Source organism: Folsomia candida, unplaced genomic scaffold (genome assembly GCF_002217175.1).
Source record: "Folsomia candida strain VU population unplaced genomic scaffold, ASM221717v1 Fcan01_Sc005, whole genome shotgun sequence".
NCBI classification, from domain to species: domain Eukaryota; kingdom Metazoa; phylum Arthropoda; class Collembola; order Entomobryomorpha; family Isotomidae; genus Folsomia; species Folsomia candida.
In genome coordinates this window covers 3,372,607-3,393,418 of record NW_019091197.1, presented here as the reverse complement: position 1 = coordinate 3,393,418, position 20,812 = coordinate 3,372,607, and the positions used below count along the sequence as shown (strand labels likewise).

The window sequence follows — 20,812 nt, the reverse complement described above, 5'->3', positions numbered from 1 at the left end:
TTTGGGGATGAGTTATCCAGTCCTACGTTAATATTGTCCATGCAACTTTTCTTATTTTAGGTACATCCTCCCGGAATTTTCCCACAGTTCTATTTCTGCAAGCGATGCACCTCCAGTTGGCTCCCGCTAACTGAGAAACATTCGATTTTTTCCGAAGACCCAAGCAAACTAGAGTCCCGCCGTTTTATCCCGCTCCGTCTTAAATTCTTTGGCCCCTGTGGATGGCCCGATCTGGCCTCGATGGACTGTCTCTCTCGAACCGCGTTCTCGATCCAGGCCAAAGGCCCAATTTATTGTTTGCGAAACGACTTCCTGCTACAGCTGCTTGCACAAAGATTAAATTTCTCGGTGCGGGCAGTCGGTACACATTTGGATGACAGGACGGCATCAAATGGGCACATTGAGGCGCGCAGTTTCAGCGTCGTGTTGCCGGGACATGTCAATCACGTAATCTTTGACGGAATGGTGTACAACAAGTTCTTTTACTGTATGCAGCGCGAGCATGAATATTTCCTAAAAGGGAGCGGCCTGCTGACGATAATTAGTTGGACGGTGTGGATGCTACTAGCGTTGAGCTTGGTAGTTTCAGGAATGTTGACTTATTCGAAATGGTTAGTAATTCTATTGAATGAAGGTGCCCGTCGTGGCGGCGTGTTGGCGGGAATATTATCGCGGGTAAGTAATAAATTTAAAAATGAATTTTTTATCAAAATTTAATATGAGAGCCGGCCAAAATACATACTTTGAAAGTTGTACAAATGATTAGTGTGTACGTAAAAACAAAAACTCAAGTAGTTTGCTTGGTTGATTCAGATGCGTAATTTACATATGAATGTAAAAGTAGTAAAAGATAGGTCATATAAAATTTAAACCCTTCGCTATCAGTAAATGATCAAAACCGTCTTGTAAATAAATTTGCAAGTACTTATTTCAACTTGAACAAAAATGTTTTGCTAATTAATTATTTAAAAATTTATTATTATTAAGTTTTTGATTTGATGAATGTAAAATTTTCTAGAGCATGTTTCAAATGGTGCAAATCCTTCTCCGACAAACGGATGGGGGTCCGATCGAGTCAAAATCGAGGCCATTTCTAACCTTCCTTCACGTTTGGCTTCTCGTGCTGACGATAAACTACGAAAACGTGTTTACTTGTAACGTCATCCTCCCCGAGGTTGAAACAACGTATGGCAACCTACCTTCCCTCATGGTCAAAGGAGGTTATCGGGTGAAGCGGTTCATGAAGAAAGACGTTCTCGAGAAGTTCGGACCATCTGGTTTTACCTTGCCGGACGAGACCTTTATTACCGGGATTTTCAAACGGGCCGGGATGTTGAGACAGTTTCGGAAGGAGGCCTTCATCGGGATTTCTTTCGAGGACTTTTACAAAGATACACAATTGAGTGTGGACGAACCAAATAATAAAATTGCTTCTTGGGTTAGAGGTACACAAAATAGTTTACAAAAAATAATAATTCGATACGATTTGGCGGGTTGAAAAATGTTAGGCATAAAATTCCAACGATGCTCCGTATTTAACTATTTGAAAGATGTAGCGTTAACTTCCTTTAGCTAATTATTTATCATGTTAATTATCATTCAAAATGTTGACCACGGGGCCAAGGCTGTGTTATCACTTCCAATAACAGATTTCCAGGAATCTTTAAATTTCATTAAGATGAAACAAATCGATTTTTTAAATGATGATAAAATTTATGCATTTCTTAAGGTTACGAGTCCCTCATGCAGCTTACGCATCTCCAACTTAACAAAGGAAACCGACATAACGTCAAATGCTTCATGATTTCTGAACCTGGCGCTGATATTCCCGCATTCTTCATAACATGGACCTTTCTGAGGGAATTCATTGCTCGAGATGTCCAAAAGATGAGAGGCGCAGGACTCTTCGTATTCTGGACTGGGATAGAAATATTCATTCACCAATCTGCCAAAGAAAATCGAAAGCCCAACAAAAGTGCAGACAACTCATCCAACTCATTCTTGAAACTTGACCATTTGGATGTTATGTTTTACCTCGTGGGCTTCATGGGAAGCGTTGGTGGGTTGGTGTTTCTGGTGGAAGTCAACGTTTTTGGGATTGTTCGACGCGGCGTTAAACGTGCATTGTGGCGAATTAAAAAATGGCGCAAGGGAAGATGGCAAAGAATATCGAGTTAAAGTTGGCATTGGACCTTAATTAACTAATAACCGTGTTAAAACCCTAATTATTAATACATATGCCGTGATTGCATTAACATGTATTAGAACGATCCTGGTCTAATACTTGTCGGATCAAAAACCAGAATTTACAGAAACGCGTTTCCACAGCATTCGGGGGAGATAGATGTGAGACTAGTGGACGTAACGTTTTCTCGCATTTTAATTTTATGATTTTTGATTTGACATGGGTATTTTCCGTGTTTACACACTTTGTAATGAATTAATGGAATAAACGGATACGAATTACGAATTGCTAAATTAACACACATATGTACGTAACTTAACAGAACGTGATCTGGTTGATAGTTAATTTCCATGGATGCTTTAATTTCCGAGTACTCGTTGCAACATTCTGTAAGCGCTAGCTGCTTGTGGTCCTGTCTTTGTGGCTAAAAATTAAATATTATCCCAATAAGTCCAACATTATCTACAAATATTAAATTGAAATCTTACGATAGGTCAAACGATCCGTATAACCGATAAAATCCTGAAAATAAAATGAATTGTTTTGCTAAAATCTTAAGAATTTTTTGCTCAATAAGTATCTTAGCCAAACATATAAAATGAAGCTTATCCGTATGTAGATAAGCGCATAATATCGTACCCAGCAACCTTTTGGACTGATATCGGTGTTTGCCGTTTGTGGAAATAAAATTACGATATCGTTTAACTCTGCTACTTCTGCGTACTGCGTCTTTGTAACATAATCCGTACCGAATGCTTCACTATTGTGAAAATAAAAAAAAGTACTTATATATTTCAGAAACATTTCGTTTTTACATTTTTTGACTAACATGTTGCTACTGCATCCATGAAAGGCGACATGGAATCGGCACATTTTCGTCTTATCGGCACACCCCTTGGGCACATAGAGGAGTCCGGTACTGCTCATGGACGTTTTTCCGGTCGTGGGCAAAAATTCGGTTTGATTGAAATAAATTATATTTCCATCGGCCACATAACCCTTCGGAGGTCTCGTAATATTTTCAGCGCCGTAGAGCCAGCTAAACATTTCATATGCCCCGTTGTATCCACATTCGTTGATGTAATGCTGATCTGGATTTACACTTTCACAAGGTCCGCCATATCCGTTACCATCTACGGGCTGAAACATAACCAAGTTTGGAACAAATTAAATAAAATTCAGGTTATGGATCTGGAGAAGTCAGGATTTGCACGTTTTTAAAGTTTCGTCTCTTTTTACCCTGCGAAAATAGCTTTAGCACGATACACAATAGTACATATGTGTAAATAAATTGGATGAATTCTCAATGCAAGAGAATTCTAAATCAAATGCATATATATAATTTTGGCTAGTAATTACAATTTAATGTGGAGGTGTCTCAGCGTATGCTTTCCGATATTGACCAAATTAGTGTCAATCGATCACAAATTTAATTAATACGAAATTTGCAAAGACACTATCTATCAATGCTAAGGTTTTGCAGAGGTATTTGCATCCGAAGAGGAGAAAATGTTCAGTGAGTTTGCAAAGTGCAAAATTTGTCAGCTTTTGGGCACGATTACTCCTCTTTGGAAGAAAATACCTCTGCCAAACCTGCAAATCGCGTCTTTTGCAAATTTCATATTAATTGAATTTATGATCATTGGGCACTATTTTAGTAAAAAGTCTGTGATAAAACGCTGGGAGACCTCCAATGTAGGATACATAGTCTGCAAGTTTTATGATAACGACCGAAAAATTTGTACCTGTCCATGTCCCGCATTAAGGCTAAACTCGGCATGCACGTCTGCCCCGAAATGATCGTACATTTTTTTCAAATTCCTTCCCGATTTCACGCCTATCGTTTTGTCGTTTGTTCCATGAAAGATGTACACTTTTTGGCCTTTAATGTTTTGCACGGGGCTTATCTTTCCCGCTTTGGATAACATGCTTGCCTCCAGGTTGTACAACGGGACAAGTTGGAAATCTGGCGCACACCCGAGGACGCTGACATATGCACAAAGATACGGCCCTTGAAAAAATACACAGATTATTCATGTGGCGAAAAATACAATGGTCATACAACCTTCACATAGCTCGCAAATTTTGCAAAGTGAGAGTGCTATATAACATTTCTTGCCAAGTTTTTTCGAAATTTCTGATGTACATATACTTTAGAAAGCATTTTTCAAGAAAGCAATGGGATTAAATTTACCAAGAAAATTGCCATGTTTTTATTTTGCAAAAATTATTTCGAAAACTATTCGCCAAATGAGTTGCCATGCAAAATTAAGCCGCTGACGTGAACTCACCTAATGAAAATTATTATGATACAACTAATTTTTAGTTTTTACTCACCTCCCTCAAATATTCCTGCACCTTTGATCACGTCGGAAAATATGAAATGAAATTGGTTACTCATCGCTCCACCCGAGGAAATTCCCGATACCGTGACTGAATTCGAGTCCACATTATATTTCTCTGAATTTGGTTTAAAAATAAATGCTAATTAAATTATCAATGCAAATAATTAAAACATATTCCAGATTTTTTTTACCCAGAGTCGTTGTCGTGTAATTCGTTTGGGCAAAAATTTCCACAAAAATGCAGAAATACACGATTAAACAGTATGACGCAAACATGTTATAAATATGTTGTTAAATACTTAAGAATGAAACTTTGATAACTAAATTATTTTGGCATCATACAGCAAGTTTGCAACCGTTTTATTGCAATCGGGACCGGATTTCAGCCACAATTTTTACCCATTAATCACCGTGAAACATGTGCCGAAACAACAGATCGAGTGGATTTATGTATCTTTGGTTAATAGGCATTTAGGCTTGTAATTAGTTTTTATAATTTATGGACGTGTTATTACACTTGTCACGGAACTCGAGACACATTAACCTATGCATTTTATCGTGTGCTGTTTCACACTGTACGGTACTATGTAATCCTAAGGTACATATTTATTTATATATGTACTCAACTCAGGAGGGGAGCTTGCGAGGTTGATAATAACAGATCCTGATGCCCTTTGGATATGTGGTAGGGTCCTATGAGTGTACTAAAACCCTGAAGTGGTTTGACTCCATAGCCACGTTTGCGCCCGCCACACCCACTCAAAAATGCCCCAAAACCGCTTTCACTCCAGTTTTCACTCACTCAAATCCACGCCAAAAATCCAATTTTGCTCGGATTTTGAAATTTCTTTCACCATTACACTCCCAGATAGTTGCTTTCTTCAATCCAATGTCAATCTCAATTTTGATGATGATTATTTCGCAGGCATAATTTGCGTTGTTGATTACTACAACATTGCTCATTCAGAATTTTAAATTTTAAAAATACTAATAATTTCGAAAATATTGAGTTTGATATCGAATTGAAGAAAGCAACTATCTGGGAGTGTAATGGTGAAAGAAATTTCAAAATCCGAGCAAAATTGGATTTTTGGCGTGGATTTGAGTGAGTGAAAACTGGAGTGAAAGCGGTTTTTGGGCATTTTTGAGTGGGTGTGGCGGGCGCAAACGTGGCTATGGAGTCAAACCACTTCAGGGTTTTAGTACACTCATAGGTCCCTACCACATATCCAAAGGGCATCAGGATCTGTTATTATCAACCTCGCAAGCTCCCCTCCTCAATACTACTCTACGTACATAGCATGCCCAAGGTAACTGGTAGTAGCTCTTTACCCCGAAACCGCTGGAGATAATGACAATCTGATAAGTGCATTGGATTCCTCGTGCGATTTTGCATACATACCGATAATCGATTTTATTATTATTGCAAAGCATATCAACAGGGAAAATACTATAGGGACGCGGGCGGCGATAATTTTTCATTAAAAAAATAGCAAGAGAAATAGCGAATTTGAAAAGTGTGACATGAATTGAACGTGCGCTTTAATTTAGTCAAACGGGCTATAAAAACGTTCATGGGGACTAAATCGACTGAGAACAGTCGAAGAAGAATTTTTTCAAAACCTCCAAGGACCACACCCATCGTGAAGGCGCTGAAGGGTAGAATCCGAAGAAATCCCCGAAATTTCAACGGAAATTAGCCTCAAAGTTGACAATGTGGATGCAGATTATCCAACGAGTACTCAAAATGAGCCCCAGCCTTGGGGCTTTGGAACGTAGTACTTACCACCCACTGACCATCCCTCATAGGAAAGCCAGATTAAAGAAATTAAGAGCTCACCTCAAGCGGTACGCACCAAAAAAGTGGAGAAGATTTTTTTTAAAGATGATGAGATTTTGACAACGGAAAAATCTTTTAACAAACGAGTTGACCTAATTTACGCCAAATCGGTCAAAGACATCCCCCAATATAGACAAAAGGTCAAAAAGTTACATTATCCAGGTTTTATCACGGTTTTGGTAGGGGGGAGCTAATTGGGGTAATTCCTCTACATTTCGTTGAAAATGGGGGGAAGGTGGGGGGATAAAATTTCTTAAAATACATTTTTAAGTTCGTAGTACATCCCCTCAATGCGATCCAGTTCAATGGAATCGATTGGACCTCTCAGAAGGATTCAGCATCACCAAATAGTGGAAAAAATGATCCAAGCGTGTCTAAAAAACTAAATTCTGCACTTTATCTCCACTTCGGAATGACCATCATTCTGGCTGTATTTAAAACCCCGGATTATGAAAAATGGTCAAAGTTAGAGCCAAAGGTGTGGTCTAAGCCTCAAAGACGTGTGGAAGCTTTAAAAAAATCTTTGACCACAGAATGATACAATTTGTCCATGGATTTCGTGCGTGCACCAATCGAGGACTGGAAGCAGCGTCTTCAGCGCTGTATTAATGCAGGGGGAGGAAATTTCTAAAACTAAAAATTGTTTTCTACTCAGAAATTAACTGGCTTTCCATTAAAATTAACCAGAAGGTTGTAAAGCAAAAACTGTTGAAGCCACAGCGTTTCATTTCACTCCCAGTTAGGTTGGGCATGCTATGTATGTACATATGTGGTTTCCTTAATAAATCATTAGTATCTATATTCATATGGAATTTAATTTATTTACATGACAAGTATTTTTCCGATATCACTTGTCTAGCAATTTCGAGTAATAAATGTTTGAACAATATCATGAGTTATATACATACCTACATTTCATTAAATATCTGTACCATGTTCTGACGTCCGAATGTACATATTTACATATACATCTTACTAACTTGTCTACTTGCGATTCCTCAGTAAGTTTATCATAAACTGCTCAGTTTTCATAGATTTGCGGACCGGACATGGCAATCGCTACATGGCAATCATTGCATTGCAATTTGTACATTGCAATCCTTACAACACATTATCATTACATAGCATTATCACTACATGGCTTTATTATTACATAGCTTTATCTTTGCATAGCATATTCCTTTAAAATTAGTCAGCAAAAATTGTGCACGTATATAGCCAAGTCAAAATCCAATCAAAAATAACAATAACAGTAAAATTAACTTTTTAGGTCATTGTAAATTAAGATTCAAGATTCTTAAAGACAGTACGCAATTTTTCGTAAGTACTCCATATGTGAAAAGTCATCTAACCCATACTTTTCAACCGTTTCTTGTAATTTTAGAGCTAGCAATTTATATTTATTCCCAGGAGTGGCCTCGGTTCCGGCTAAAAATTGATTCATTTTAAGTTCGGTCAATGTTTGTTGATCCTTGAGCCCTTGTATAAGTTTAAAAATAGTTGGATGGGATGCACCTAAAAGGGTAGCGAAGCCATGATGAAATCCCTCGCACGCATTTGTTGTCTTTGGAAGACCTTGTAAAACTGCGTGAAAGCAGTTCCACAATTTTATAGAGAATATATGCTCCAACCAAACATTCCTGCCACGGTTCCATTGCCCGATCCATGTGCGCTCAAAGTAGTTAATGAACTCGGCCAACATGATTTCATTCGTTGTGAAGAATTCATCTTCCATGAGAAGGTCAAACGACATAACCACATCGTCAGGGGGAACAAATGCTAAGCTCCTTAAGTGTTTCATCATAAGTGAGAAGTTCGAGTCATTGCTGTACAAATTGTGTATATCCGGGTGTTTTTGGATATTGCGAAATATGCACTGCGAATAATGGAAAAAGCAACCATTTTTCTCTGCTTGTGGAAAGATGTCCTCCATTGCCCTTATTGAGGCTTTCTCATAGTCACTCAGTATTGTTGTTGGGTCCAAATTAGGTTGAAGTTTCTTGATTTCCGAAAGAAGACGAATATATGTGCCGGATGTTCGATTGGGAGTCAAGCAATAGATAAGAGGAAATGTGCTTTCATTACGCATCCCGTGTAGTATGAAAAGTTGGTCAAAAAGAACGGGCGAAGACTGTAAAACGAGAATTCCAATTAAATGTTTGTCAATATAACGTAACAAAAAATGACCCTCACTTTAAAAGTTCCGTCGACAAGCCAAACATTGCACTGAGATAAAAATTCTAGGTTACGGGCAGTCGAGAAGATCATTATTCGATCCGCATGTGACCCACTATCAAATGCCAGGAAATTCTCATCGTTTGAAGTTATTTTAAAGGAGTCAGGCAACTTGATATCCTCCCTTTTGGAAGGAACGATAAGTGACCCAGTGGTCACACCTCTGACCTTCCTTATACCTCGTTTTATATTATGTGCAAGGGGCATGTGACCTTGACTTGCAGCTGGCATTTGTCTAACTTCATTGTCAATTAGTTGTGCTGGAGCAATGGAGGAACTGCTGGCTGCTTGTCGAATCTTGGTCATGACTTTTTTCACATCACAAGCAATAGGTTTTGGCTCATGATTATGTGACCCGACTTGCCGTAAAAGCTCTGGGTTACGTAAATTATCACTTGTTTGTAATCTGCACCGGCACTTGCACTTTTGAAACTGATCGCATCTCCAAGTCTTTTTTTCTAAACCATCTCTTTCAAACTGGAAAATGTTTCCATTAAACGTAAGCAATGGCCTTCCTCTTCTCGATGCTAATACTTCGATGTTAGTTGCCATTATTGAGATAGTTTTTAAAAACTTTAATACTTTTTTTTGGCACGGAATAATATATATAGTTTGACTCATGGATTGGTTTTGTCACAATACAATTCTTGTGGACCAGTGAAAACATGTGTAAGGAAGATGCTATGTAGCTGTCATGCTATGTAATGATAAAGCTATGCAAGGATATGCTTTGTAGTGATCATGCTATGTAGTGATAAAGCTATGTACTGATAAACCATGTAAGTCGCCGCCATGTATAAATTGCAATGTAAAGATTGCCATGTAAAGATTGCCATGTCTGGTCCGCGTACCGTTTTCATATACATAAATATGTCAAACTGTAATTAATTTCGAAAATAAATTGATAATTACGCCAGTTTTCGCCAAGCTCTTAAATTTCTGAATAATCAGACATTAGTTGGAAATTAATTTAATGTTATTTTTATTGCATCAATAAATACAATAATGCATGTACTTCATTCTCTCAAACCTGCAAAGTGAAGTAAAAAATGGTACATGCTTTTGGCAGATAAACTATAAAATATGTAAATACACATGTACATATGTACAACTTGTACAGTACAAGTGCTTACTTATGTCTCACCAATTTATTAACCTATCCACCTCATTTTATCCAGAACACAATGAAACCACATGCATACATTTGAACAAAATAGAAATTTACAATTTGTCCATTGTCCCAAAAACAATGCATGATTACGTAATGAAATATCTCGCTTCAGAAATCGGGCACATAAACCCAAAACTTTACAGACAATTGATATACATAAATATGTAATTATAATAAAAACAAATTCAAATCGAGGTTGTGACTTCGAATCCGTATCTCCGTCAAGTCACAACTCGTTTTTTTACTCGAAATTATTTTATACACAATTTTGTACAAAAAATTACAAAAAAATATGCAACGAATAAAGCCTTATTCTCATCGGGACGATAACAAGGAGCGGAGTCCGCTCTGCTCCCCGTGCAACTTGACCTTCTTCCTCTTCATGTTTCTAACCGGCCTGTTCTTCTTCTCTTGTGGGGTACAACCCTTATCAAAAAATCAAGAATCCGGTGAGGACATGTACATAAAAGGGCTAAGACATTAGGGGTATTCCTTACGAGCTAGCATTATTTGCAACGTTAGCAAAAAACAAAGTTGGCAAGCAATTTTGGCTTGAAAAATCATGCGAACTTGGGCATCTTCTCCAAGACTATTTAGTTCAGATTTTTTTCAAAATTGTGTCGCGATGCGAACTTGTAATGAAGACCTCCATTAATTATGTATCATAATAAAACGCTATTTGAATTCATTTTTCCCCTAGTCAAAGAAAACGAAATCGTCCCTCCACCAAGAGTGGTCGTCGTACCGGCCGAGACACCTCACGGGCAGGAGACAATTTATGGTTTGGCTCATTATCTATTATCCATTCACGATAAGATGTCAATAACATTTAAATTAAACACTTCTAGGTAACTCAAATCCTCAAGGATTCAAGAATGACATCTCAAAACAGAAGGCAAACATAAAAATAGTGAAAACAGATAGCCCCACAGAATACGTAGAACGGATTTACGACGAAGCGGTAGAAAAAGATAGCAAAAAGGACTCCATAATTTCCAGTACAGATAATGGTGTGAAGCAGTAAAAATTTCTAATCATCTCCAAGACCGAAAACTCTGCGTACATAAATACATTTCATCACAAACTGATCCATTAAAGCAACAGATAAAACATGACTGGATCAAATTTCACGGTGTTATTGGTTTAATACAACTGCCTAAAACTCTAACTCCTTCACCAACCTACACTCTTAGAAATCTAATAGTACAAAAATACCAGGCGGTATTCATATATGACTCAACCGAAGAATTATAGTAATAGCTTGATATTAAAGTTTTACCATATCGGACCCAAACTTTTACGGACTGGTATAATTTTAATACCAGGCGGAATCAATTTTATCGAAAAATCAATACACGCATGACTATACCAGATTTCTAACAGTGTATCTATGCTCTGCTGGATAATAAATAATTGCAAATTCCACTCCGTCAAATATCACCTCATAAAAAAAATCCGTCTAAATAAAAGTGTGCATTCATTCACAGCATGCTAAATAAATAAATACATGTACATATGCACGTTTCCTACTCTATTTGGTGACGCGATTCGCGAAATCCATTATGTTTTAACAACTGTAAACAATTCCATTATTCTCCTGGCATAAAGCAATAATAAACACGTTTATCTTAAACAAATGCCTCCTCGTAGCCACTTTCCACTTGACGACTGGCCTAATTAATTTTATCCTGGGCTCAATTAGCACACTTTCTTAAAGTCCAAAATTTGCAAAATTCACCGTCTTCTCAGGATGGCTGATACGGAGGCCAATAAATCAGAAGATGAGAACAGATCGTCCCTCGTCCAGTTCATCCTGTTAAGTCTGCTCCTCGTCGCAGTGATATTTTCCTGCTTGACCATCATCATCCAAGTGTCGCAGTGCCAAGTGCGCCATCACAGGGAAGGTTAGTCAGTAGAAATTAATTTACAATGGGGGTATTCATAATTTCTTCGTAACCTTAAGTAAGTATTTTTTTGCAATGTAAAATAGGTTACGATAATTACGAGATTTTGCAAGTGTCGTAAGATTATGTCATCAAAAGTTGTGTTTCTTACGATTTTTATGAAACTTGACCCCTAGTTTTATTTCGTAAAGTAGATATTTTACGGTACTACGGATACGAAGGAAGAACAAATAAACTCATTAATTTGCATAAACTAATACAAATTATAAGTATTTATTTTATGAAATCTATTCCGAAAAATTCACAGAATTGCGACAACTAAAGCAGACCAAAACCCAAGATTTGCCGACTCCACCACCACCACCCGCTCCCGAAGCAATGAACCCCCTCCAAACTTCCGATGATGATTTCGAGGTGTTCTATTCTGACCCAGCACCCCCCAAAACGGACGGTTTTGTTCCCACCACCGTTTTTCCTACCCGATGGCAACACATTTCCGACATGATGGATAAAATGTTCCAGCTCGGAAATAAGATCTTGGAGGGGGAGAAAGTGCAAAATGCGGATATGAAACTGCACTCCGAGTTATTAAGCAAGGTGAACGATATGGTGGAAGAAGTGGTGGAATATCGTGATCAGAACCATCCTCCCGGCGTTGTTATGATTTAATGCAGAGTTTGAACGATGGGCTTACGAAATTTTTATGTTGTTAAAATTAATCCGTTATTTATTTAGGTCTAAATCAAAATTTATCATCAGGTTTACAATTTGTATGGTTTTATTACAATGTATGGTTGCAAAATTCTAAATTGATGCTTGTTATGTACACATTAGGTACACGCAGTATGTAAATAAATATGCATTTTTGCTAAGAAGTTCTCGTGTACTTACATATTTACATAAATACTTAATTTATCAGTAAGTGTAGGCACCAACCCTGGAAAATCTTACCTACCTACGAACCTGGTTAGTAGTACACTTGGACCCCGGGTAGTACACTTCGACCGGCCGAAGGCCGGTCGAAATCATTCTCGGTCGAATATATATAGCAGAAAATACACAATAGCAGTTGGAAGTACACTATGACTAGTACAAAATTGATAGAAAATGCACAATAATCGTTAAAAGTACTTAGGATTAGTACACAATGTGTACTAGACATCGATCACTGGATAATAAATAGAACATACACTTGTCCTCGATAATGTAGTACACCTCGGCCGATACAGAATGAGCAAAGAATGCACATGGCTCGATAAACTAGTACACTTTTACATATTATGTAAATAAATTAGACACAGGAATATGGATAAAATATATGTATTTACGACCGAATGGAAGCACATTTCGAGAAAAGCAAAATGTAAATAGACTCTGCCAATTTCTAAAATTCGAATCAGACGAGGATATCAAAAATAATTGCCACTGCAAATTATCCAAATTAGTAGTTCAAGGATTCGAATCCGACTACCAAAATCATTCACACAAGGCCACTGGGGCGAATGTGATTATAAAAAAAACATGATTAAAATCTACAATGCTGTACAAATCTACAACGTTAAAGGAACGATTGTCATGACCTATGTTTTTTGAGAAGGCATTTAAAATCCTCTAACGCTGGTCTCAATTACGCAAATATCTTGGCCACGCATATCATTTTTTACTTTCAAACCGAATAAGTCTTGGCTCTTGGATAATACGCTTTAATCAGTCAGGGTAATGTGTATACATACATACATATGTCCACCGTATCTGAAGACATCATTTGCTATAAAATTAAAGATTTCGCAGTCTGCATAAGCTAAACGTGTACATATTGAAGAGAAATGTAAGCGTGGTAGACCGGAAAAACCTTCCAAGACATTTGAACTTGACTAAAAATCGAAAAGTTTGTAAAATTTTTTAAGCTTTCATATTTTGAAGTGATTTTAAAGTGTATTTTTACTTATGGTAAAGTCGAGTAATTATTAAGTAGCTTCAGCTACTTTATGTGAAGACTTTGTCTGTCTGTCTGTCTGTCTGTCTGTCTGTCCGTCTGTCTGTCAGCAGGATATCAGGAGAACGGATTGAGATAATCGAAATCGGTTTTCGCCATCATACATAGGACCCCAGGGGGAGGATCCTATCAACTTTTGGGGGCAACCGGACCACACCCCCTTTGGCGACAGGGGGCGTGGTCGGGGAAAAATGAGATTTTTAGTGCAATTTAATCTATAGGTGAAATAGAGTAAAATTATGTGTTCCGGAGTTGTGCCACACCCCCTCGGCGCCAGGGGGTGTGGTTGGGGCAAAATGAGATTTTTAGTGCAATTTATTCTATGGGTAAAATTAAGTGAAATTGAGTGAAATTAAATGAAATTAAGTGAAATTGAGTGTTTCCCCGATTTTGCCGCACCCCTTCGGCGCCAGCGGGTGTGGTTGGGGCAAAATGAGATTTTTAGTGCAATTTAATCTATAGGTGAAATAGAGTAAAATTATGTGTTCCGGAGTTGTGCCACACCCCCTAGGCGCCAGGGGTGTGGTTGGGGCAAAATGAGATTTTTATAAAAAATTAATCTATAGATGAAATAGAGTGAAATTAAGTGTTCCCGAGTTGTTCCACACCCCCTCGTCGCCAGGGGGTGTGGTCGGGGCAAAATGAGATTTTTACAAAAAATTAATCTATAGGTGAAATAGAGTGAAATTAAGTGTTCCCGAGTTGTGGTGGGACCGTTTGGGGTGAAGTACGTCTGAAGCTACTTCCGTATGCGCGTTTGCGACGGTTTATTATACACAACGAAGCACTTTATTATGGTGAGAGATAGTATTCGGGGAAAAAGTATTAATTATGGTCGAAAGTAGAATTTAATTATGATCAGTTAAATATTCCCCAAATCAAAATATGGAAGAAACGCACGACCAAATTCAAGTACACTTCCACGAGTATCAAATCGGAAAAAAATACAAGACGAATAGTGGTACACTTCGCCTAAAACAAAACATGGAAAAAATAAAAGACGAATAGTAGTACGCTTCGTCCAAAACAAAATCTGGATAAAATGCAAGACGAATAGCAGTACACTTCGTCCAACACAAAATCTGGATAAAATGCAGGAACGAGTGGAAGTACACTCGTCCAAAACAAAATCTGGAAAAAATACAAGACGAATGGTAGTACACTTCGTCCAACACCAAATCTGGAAAAAATACAAGACGAATAGCAGTACACTTCGTCCAACACAAAATCTGGATAAAATGCAGGAACGAGTGGAAGTACACTCGTCCAAAACAAAATCTGGAAAAAATACAAGACGAATGGTAGTACACTTCGTCCAACACCAAATCTGGAAAAAATACAAGACGAATGGTAGTACACTTCGTCCAACACAAAATCTGGATAAAATGCAGGAACGAGTGGAAGTACACTCGTCCAAAACAAAATCTGGAAAAAATACAAGACGAATAGCAGTACACTTCGTCCAACACAAAATCTGGATAAAATGCAAGACGAATGGTAGTACACTTCGTTCAAAACACAATCTGGAAAAAATACAAGACGAATAGCAGTACACTTCGTCCAACACCAAATCTGGAAAAAATACAAGACGAATAGCAGTACACTTCGTCCAACACAAAATCTGGATAAAATGCAGGAACGAGTGGAAGTACACTCGTCCAAAACAAAATCTGGAAAAAATACACGAACGAGTGGAAGTACACTCGTCCAAAACAAAATCTGGAAAAAATACAAGACGAATAGTAGTACACTTCGTCCAGCACAAAATCTGGAAAAAATACAGGAACGAGAGGACGTACCCTTGGACGAGTACAAAATGGGGGTAAAATACACGACGAATGGTAGTACACTTTAACACAAAAATTAGAGAAAAGTACGAATCGATAACTGGGAAATACGCTTAGACCACCGAAATACGTTGAGAATTATATTTCAAATTCCAATCCCAAACCGTTGTGTCCACAAAAATTTCGCAGGCTGTTTGAGATTTGATAATTGTCACAATACTAAATAAGAAAGCTAAGCAGCGATCAAATTGAGTTCGAAACCACCGGTAATTCGATTCGAATTTACAATTTGGCTGGATTGGTGCAGTTCGAGTTAGGAGTCGCGTCTTGAACATGAAATCATTAAGAAACCCATTCCATAGGGCGTTACTAGCGCAACCTCTTCGAAAATTTTGAAGACGAATTTCAGACTCTCATAGCCCAGCTAAATACATAGCTTTCGAAAAATGTATGACACATCTAGGTCAACACGTTAAATACTAATTTGAAGGAGAGAAGCTGAACAAAATTATATTCAGTTTCTCCAAATTAAATACTCACGCTCGTATATTTTTCGAATTCATGGATTCCGGTAAATCTGCAAATGTATTAATCTTTGCTTGAGGCTTCGATCATGATGATGTAGAAAATGACGAACTTAAAAATTAGTCGCGTCGCAGTTTTTAGATTTATGTATAAACGAGTTCAATTTTACCCAAACTTGATTTTAACAAATTCACATGTTTTTCATCAGCATCGTTCATCATTTCTGCATCTACATATGCTTTTTAACGAGTTTGTACTTTGGGTGCAATTTTCTTTGTCCTGAATTTATTTCCTAGTTTATGAGATAGAACGAGAGATAAGTCGCTTCAATTAATATTAGCGCTATTGACATCTACTTTTGTAGCTGGATACAGTTTTTTTTACCTTAATACTGTCCCAGTTAGATTTTCGGATCCTACGTTTTCGGAAACCCATTTCTTTCTAACGTAGGAAATAATGATCGTATTTTAAGCCCCCTTATTCACAATTTAAGGTTAGGGGTTAACCTCTTAACGACGAAGTACACACCTTTATGCACTACATATGTGTACTGCATAAATTAGCCTCAAATCAAAATTTCTTAAAAAGAATTTCCGTGATATTTTATGGAAAACTTGATAATAAAAATTTGATTTTTGTCAAGTTTGTATTCTCAAATTGTTGGTTTTCGGTGATTTTTCGTATTTTCGGTCAAAAAACTCAAGCATTGAAAACTGGTTGACAATTTTAATTGGTTTTAGCAGGTGTAATTATGATATCAGCATCGTGCCGAACGGAAATTTTATTAAACAATCAGTAGTGCGAAACAGGTTAACAAAATGGGAGTCAATAAAAATTCTATGTATTTACGTCTCGCTAAATGATTCACTCTTTTTTCTACTTTACCATTTCAATTAAAACTATTTGACGGTTTAACTTCAAATAACATGCAAAATAATGTGTACACCATTTTTGGAAAGCTTCTGAATTGGGGCATAAAAATGCAGTGTTCAGTTTATACCAAATTGTAACAGTTTTTCGGCAACGAACGCACTCAGGGAAAATTGTCTATATTATTGGATGATCCTCTTTAAGGCCTATTTCATACCTTTCATTCTAATGTTGTTGTCATTTCATTTTCTTAATTTATTTGCCATCGGATTTATTTTGTTTTTACCAAAAATTAACGCCATACCAACAGCAAATTGCAATATATATATTGTTGATTTCATTTCGCTTTGAGTTTGGTTTCATTTTCATCCCATTTTCCAAAGTTGAAAGTGTTTTAAGTTTTGAAAAATAAAAATGGGGTTACATTCTTTATAATCAACTCTAACAATGGTCGAGGATGCCTTGTATGGTTTATATTTGTAGTTTTACTTGTTAAACAATGAATCGAAGGTATTATTTTGCGACATCTTAAATTTTGATTTTAGTTTGGTTTCCCGAACCGCAGTTTAGGATTAGGATTCATTCCAAACTCTGGATTTCAATTTTCATATCGTTTACCAGTAAAATGAAATGATCGTGAAATTAATTTTTCTGCAATTTCTTCGATCAACTATGCACTACAAAATTGAAAATAACTATCGGAAAGTGAAAGCTAAAGAGCATCCACTAAGGTTTTTGACTGACGCAATAAAATGCTCAGAACTTTTTACACAGTTAATGTAATTTCAAAAAAGTTGCATATGTTTACTACCAAAGGGTCTAGATTGCCATACAGTTCAAATTTTAATGATTCAATTCCGCTGTCTGCTACAGATTGCAGTTTTTTCTTCCGATTTCGCGTCAAATTCCTCCCATAGACTGCACATACTTTCAAGCTGATTTTCTTCCATCTGTTCTTAAATTTTCGTAAGGTGTCTGGCATTTCTGAAAGCTTAGAACATTTGGACTTAGTCAGCGCTCAGAATTTCTCAATTGGTCGCAGTTTAGAAAAATTTGGTGGGTTTCCATTTTTTGGCACAAATTCAATTTTTTTCAGATGTCGGTACTGAGTGACCTTTTTGGCGTCATGGGACCTTGCGAGGTCAGGCCAAAACAAAACTTTATTTTTTTATAATCTTTAGTAATAAAAGATTCCAATCCCCCTTTAATGCATGATTTAAGATAAACCCAGTGGTTTACAGTGCCCTCCAAAATAACGGGATCAGAAACATGACCAATGCTAGACATGCGTTGCCAAATTCTTCATTGTTTTGTGAATTGGTCTTTCTTGTGGACTTTGTCTTTATATTTTACTTCACAGGGGTTGGAGCAATGGAAAAAATGCCTTCCTGGAAGATTTGAAGTGTCAGCTGTGACGGGGCTCATCGCCCATGATGACCACTTTTTCCCGATTTTTCTTCAACAATTTCTTCCAGCACGCATGAATCCTTTCCTGTTGTGTTGGTTTGTAATTTGGTGCTGGTTTTTTTGCCCTGGCTACAATCCCTAGTTTATGGACTTTGATTTTGCACAGATAGCTTTTTGAAATCTCAACCTTGCTTGCGGCGCCAGCCGTTGTCGTTGACGGATGATTTTTGAAGATTTTTTTATCCGATTTTTGACTTTTGTCGTCGCTAGCTTTGCAGGTCGACCAGTGGGGACTTTGAATTTGAGTTCATTGGACTCCTCGTACTTTTTTATGTAAGAGTTGACATTTGAATGAGGAATACCTTCTTGCTTGAAAAAGTGCCAAGTGATTTTAGAATCATAGTTTGTTCGATTTTTGTGAAACTCAATCACTCTTTTTTTCAACTCTTGCCTTTCAACCCAAGTTTATCTAGTCTTAGCCATGACTCAATAATTGGTGACATATATCAATGGAAAGCTCATAACTTGGTCTATTCAAAAATAATTTTTTCGAAATTTAATTTCGCTGTGTTCCCGCCTAGCGCGCCTTTTACGGGGCAGTCAAAAACCTTAGTGGATGCTCTTTATCGTTAAATCAACATAAACCTAAAAAGAAATGACTAGTATAAATACGAGGTAAATAATATGTCTAAAAAACGCGTACTGTAGTGAAAACACATCATAATATAAAAAATCGAGTTAACTCAGTTGGACTTGTCGAGTTTGTCCACTTTGACCTGATTAATTAAATTACTATAGGTTGTACGACACTGTAAAGCAAAGTAGGTACATATATAAAAAATTATTGCATCAGGAAAATACAGGACAAAAAAATCCAACCAAAAATCAACATTGTAATATCAAGCCAAATTCCCATCAATTTTAGTTTTAATGAACTCTATGTTGGAATGGAGCCTTTTGAAATCTTTACAATTGTATTTTTTGCTTTCCACTAACCCCTGTGGAATGGATTATCAACTCGAATTAAAATAAAAATGAACCTACCATGTCCTACCAGATATACCGTAATATTCTATTGATAGCCTTGTCAAAAGCCAGCGACAGTTGCAATCCAGAAAAAATAGAAACCGGGCTAATTTTTGCTCGGTAAATACATAAATTGAAAAACTTAAAAGGCATGAAAGGAATGAAATAATTAGAGACAAGATTATGAAAGTTTTAAAACTTGGGCTCAAACTCGGCTACAAATAGAGTATTTACGGCACCCATGGCGGATGTTAGATACATGGAGTTAGAAAGTGTCGAATGGTCGGACGCTAGCACAGGGTTTCAAATGTAGCTCACTGAAAAGCTGTTTATTTTGTTTAATATTATGTAGAAGACATTCGAAGGTTTGTTCCAACAATTTACATGAATTCAATAGAGAACATATTAATTTATGTATGTAAGTGTATGGAGGGAAAAACGCAAATTTCAAGGGTGTTAAAACCTGTCCAATTAAGGTCCAAGATCTTCGTCATAGAGTTTTTAGTCTCACTCAACCCTTGTTCAATATATTTATATGCAAATTCTAAAATGACATCAACTTCATGAGTTTGAGAAAAATGCAACTTTTGATATTTTGTTCTAAACCTAATTTTTGGTAGTACAAAACCTTGAAATTTGAAGAAATTAGCTGATTTATTTACCGTCTTTGTCACAATAAATTTCCTCGAAAATAGATAAATTATTATTTTTTAAACATCAAGGTCTTGTAGTATACAAAATCAGCTTTACATTAAACAACTAAAAGTTGAATTTCTCTCAAAATTCATGAAGTTGATGTCATTTTAGAATTCACATTTAAAGACATTGAATAGGGGAGTGAGATTAATGCGCCAACGCGTCATCTATAGGATTCTTAACAGCAAAATTCGATTGAAGAAAATCCATGGGGCCAAAAACTTGTCGACAATATATCGACATGTAAGGGCGCAAAATCTACCAAGCATTCATATACACAACTTCAAAAGTTGAAGATGAGTTAATCGAGCGTGCTTATTTCCAGGTTATACTATATCTCACTGCTAGGGTAGAGTTATGATCATTGCACATAAGCTTCACAAATATCTTTTCAAGCTTCCGCACCCATTTCTCAGGCTCATGCTGGTTCATAGAGTAGCATATCTTTCGAAGAATCATAAAGCTATAGCCATGCTTCGTCGATGGTTAACGCTGACTTCAGTTTCGGGATTTATTTTTGTACCCATTGTCCAACCGAATTTCGGCATGGTTTGAAAATTCATTGAACCATTCAGTTGCGAATATAAGTGGGAAGGGTCACTCTAATGAATACTTAATGAAAATATGGCGGTAACCGTAAACGTATTTCAAGGGGCCGCCGTCCCGAGGTTCATTGTTTCTTCCATACTTTTGCGTCAAATTTCGATTTTAGCAAGAACGAACTTTTTGTCGGCTAGTACACTAGCGAAGTGTTAGTAGTACACTTAGAAAATTGTGTAAGATTTTCCAGGGTTGAGTTGCGTTCGTGAGAGCATTCCATAGGAC

The 20,812-nt window shown here is 37.0% G+C and overlaps 3 protein-coding genes across 3 annotated transcripts; 2 read left to right on the top strand and 1 right to left on the bottom strand.

Moving 5' to 3' along the window:
- Positions 1 to 2,347: 2,347 nt before the first annotated feature.
- On the bottom strand, positions 2,348 to 4,868 carry LOC110850332. Its single transcript, XM_035852508.1, has 7 exons — positions 4,722 to 4,868; positions 4,523 to 4,645; positions 3,931 to 4,196; positions 3,015 to 3,325; positions 2,825 to 2,945; positions 2,674 to 2,707; positions 2,348 to 2,609 (listed from the first exon to the last, which is right to left on the bottom strand). Exons 1-7 carry the CDS (start codon positions 4,804 to 4,806, stop codon positions 2,545 to 2,547), a joined length of 1,005 nt encoding a protein of 334 aa, XP_035708401.1. The 5' UTR covers positions 4,807 to 4,868; the 3' UTR covers positions 2,348 to 2,544.
- Positions 4,869 to 9,998: 5,130 nt separating this feature from the next.
- Positions 9,999 to 10,891, top strand: LOC110850331. Its single transcript, XM_022097765.2, has 3 exons — positions 9,999 to 10,225; positions 10,477 to 10,557; positions 10,625 to 10,891. Exons 1-3 carry the CDS (start codon positions 10,069 to 10,071, stop codon positions 10,798 to 10,800), a joined length of 414 nt encoding a protein of 137 aa, XP_021953457.1. The 5' UTR covers positions 9,999 to 10,068; the 3' UTR covers positions 10,801 to 10,891.
- A 488-nt stretch (positions 10,892 to 11,379) lies between these two features.
- On the top strand, positions 11,380 to 12,555 carry LOC110850157. Its single transcript, XM_022097634.2, has 2 exons — positions 11,380 to 11,680; positions 11,988 to 12,555. Exons 1-2 carry the CDS (start codon positions 11,527 to 11,529, stop codon positions 12,347 to 12,349), a joined length of 516 nt encoding a protein of 171 aa, XP_021953326.1. The 5' UTR covers positions 11,380 to 11,526; the 3' UTR covers positions 12,350 to 12,555.
- The last annotated feature ends 8,257 nt before the right edge of the window (positions 12,556 to 20,812 follow it).

Excerpts from the sequence above, each read along its gene's own strand:
- LOC110850332 (XM_035852508.1), bottom strand. The coding sequence starts at position 4,806 with ATGTTTGCGTCATACTGTTTAATCGTGTATTTCTGCATTTTTGTGGAA. Across the intron at positions 4,646-4,721 it reads TTACACGACAACGACTCTGG|AGAAATATAATGTGGACTCG; the intron begins GTAAAAAAAATC and ends AACCAAATTCAG. Across the intron at positions 4,197-4,522 it reads TGCAGGAATATTTGAGGGAG|GGCCGTATCTTTGTGCATAT; the intron begins GTGAGTAAAAAC and ends TATTTTTTCAAG.
- LOC110850331 (XM_022097765.2), top strand. The coding sequence starts at position 10,069 with ATGCAACGAATAAAGCCTTATTCTCATCGGGACGATAACAAGGAGCGG. Across the intron at positions 10,226-10,476 it reads ATCAAAAAATCAAGAATCCG|TCAAAGAAAACGAAATCGTC; the intron begins GTGAGGACATGT and ends TTTTTCCCCTAG. Across the intron at positions 10,558-10,624 it reads CGGGCAGGAGACAATTTATG|GTAACTCAAATCCTCAAGGA; the intron begins GTTTGGCTCATT and ends AAACACTTCTAG.
- LOC110850157 (XM_022097634.2), top strand. The coding sequence starts at position 11,527 with ATGGCTGATACGGAGGCCAATAAATCAGAAGATGAGAACAGATCGTCC. Across the intron at positions 11,681-11,987 it reads AGTGCGCCATCACAGGGAAG|AATTGCGACAACTAAAGCAG; the intron begins GTTAGTCAGTAG and ends AAAAATTCACAG.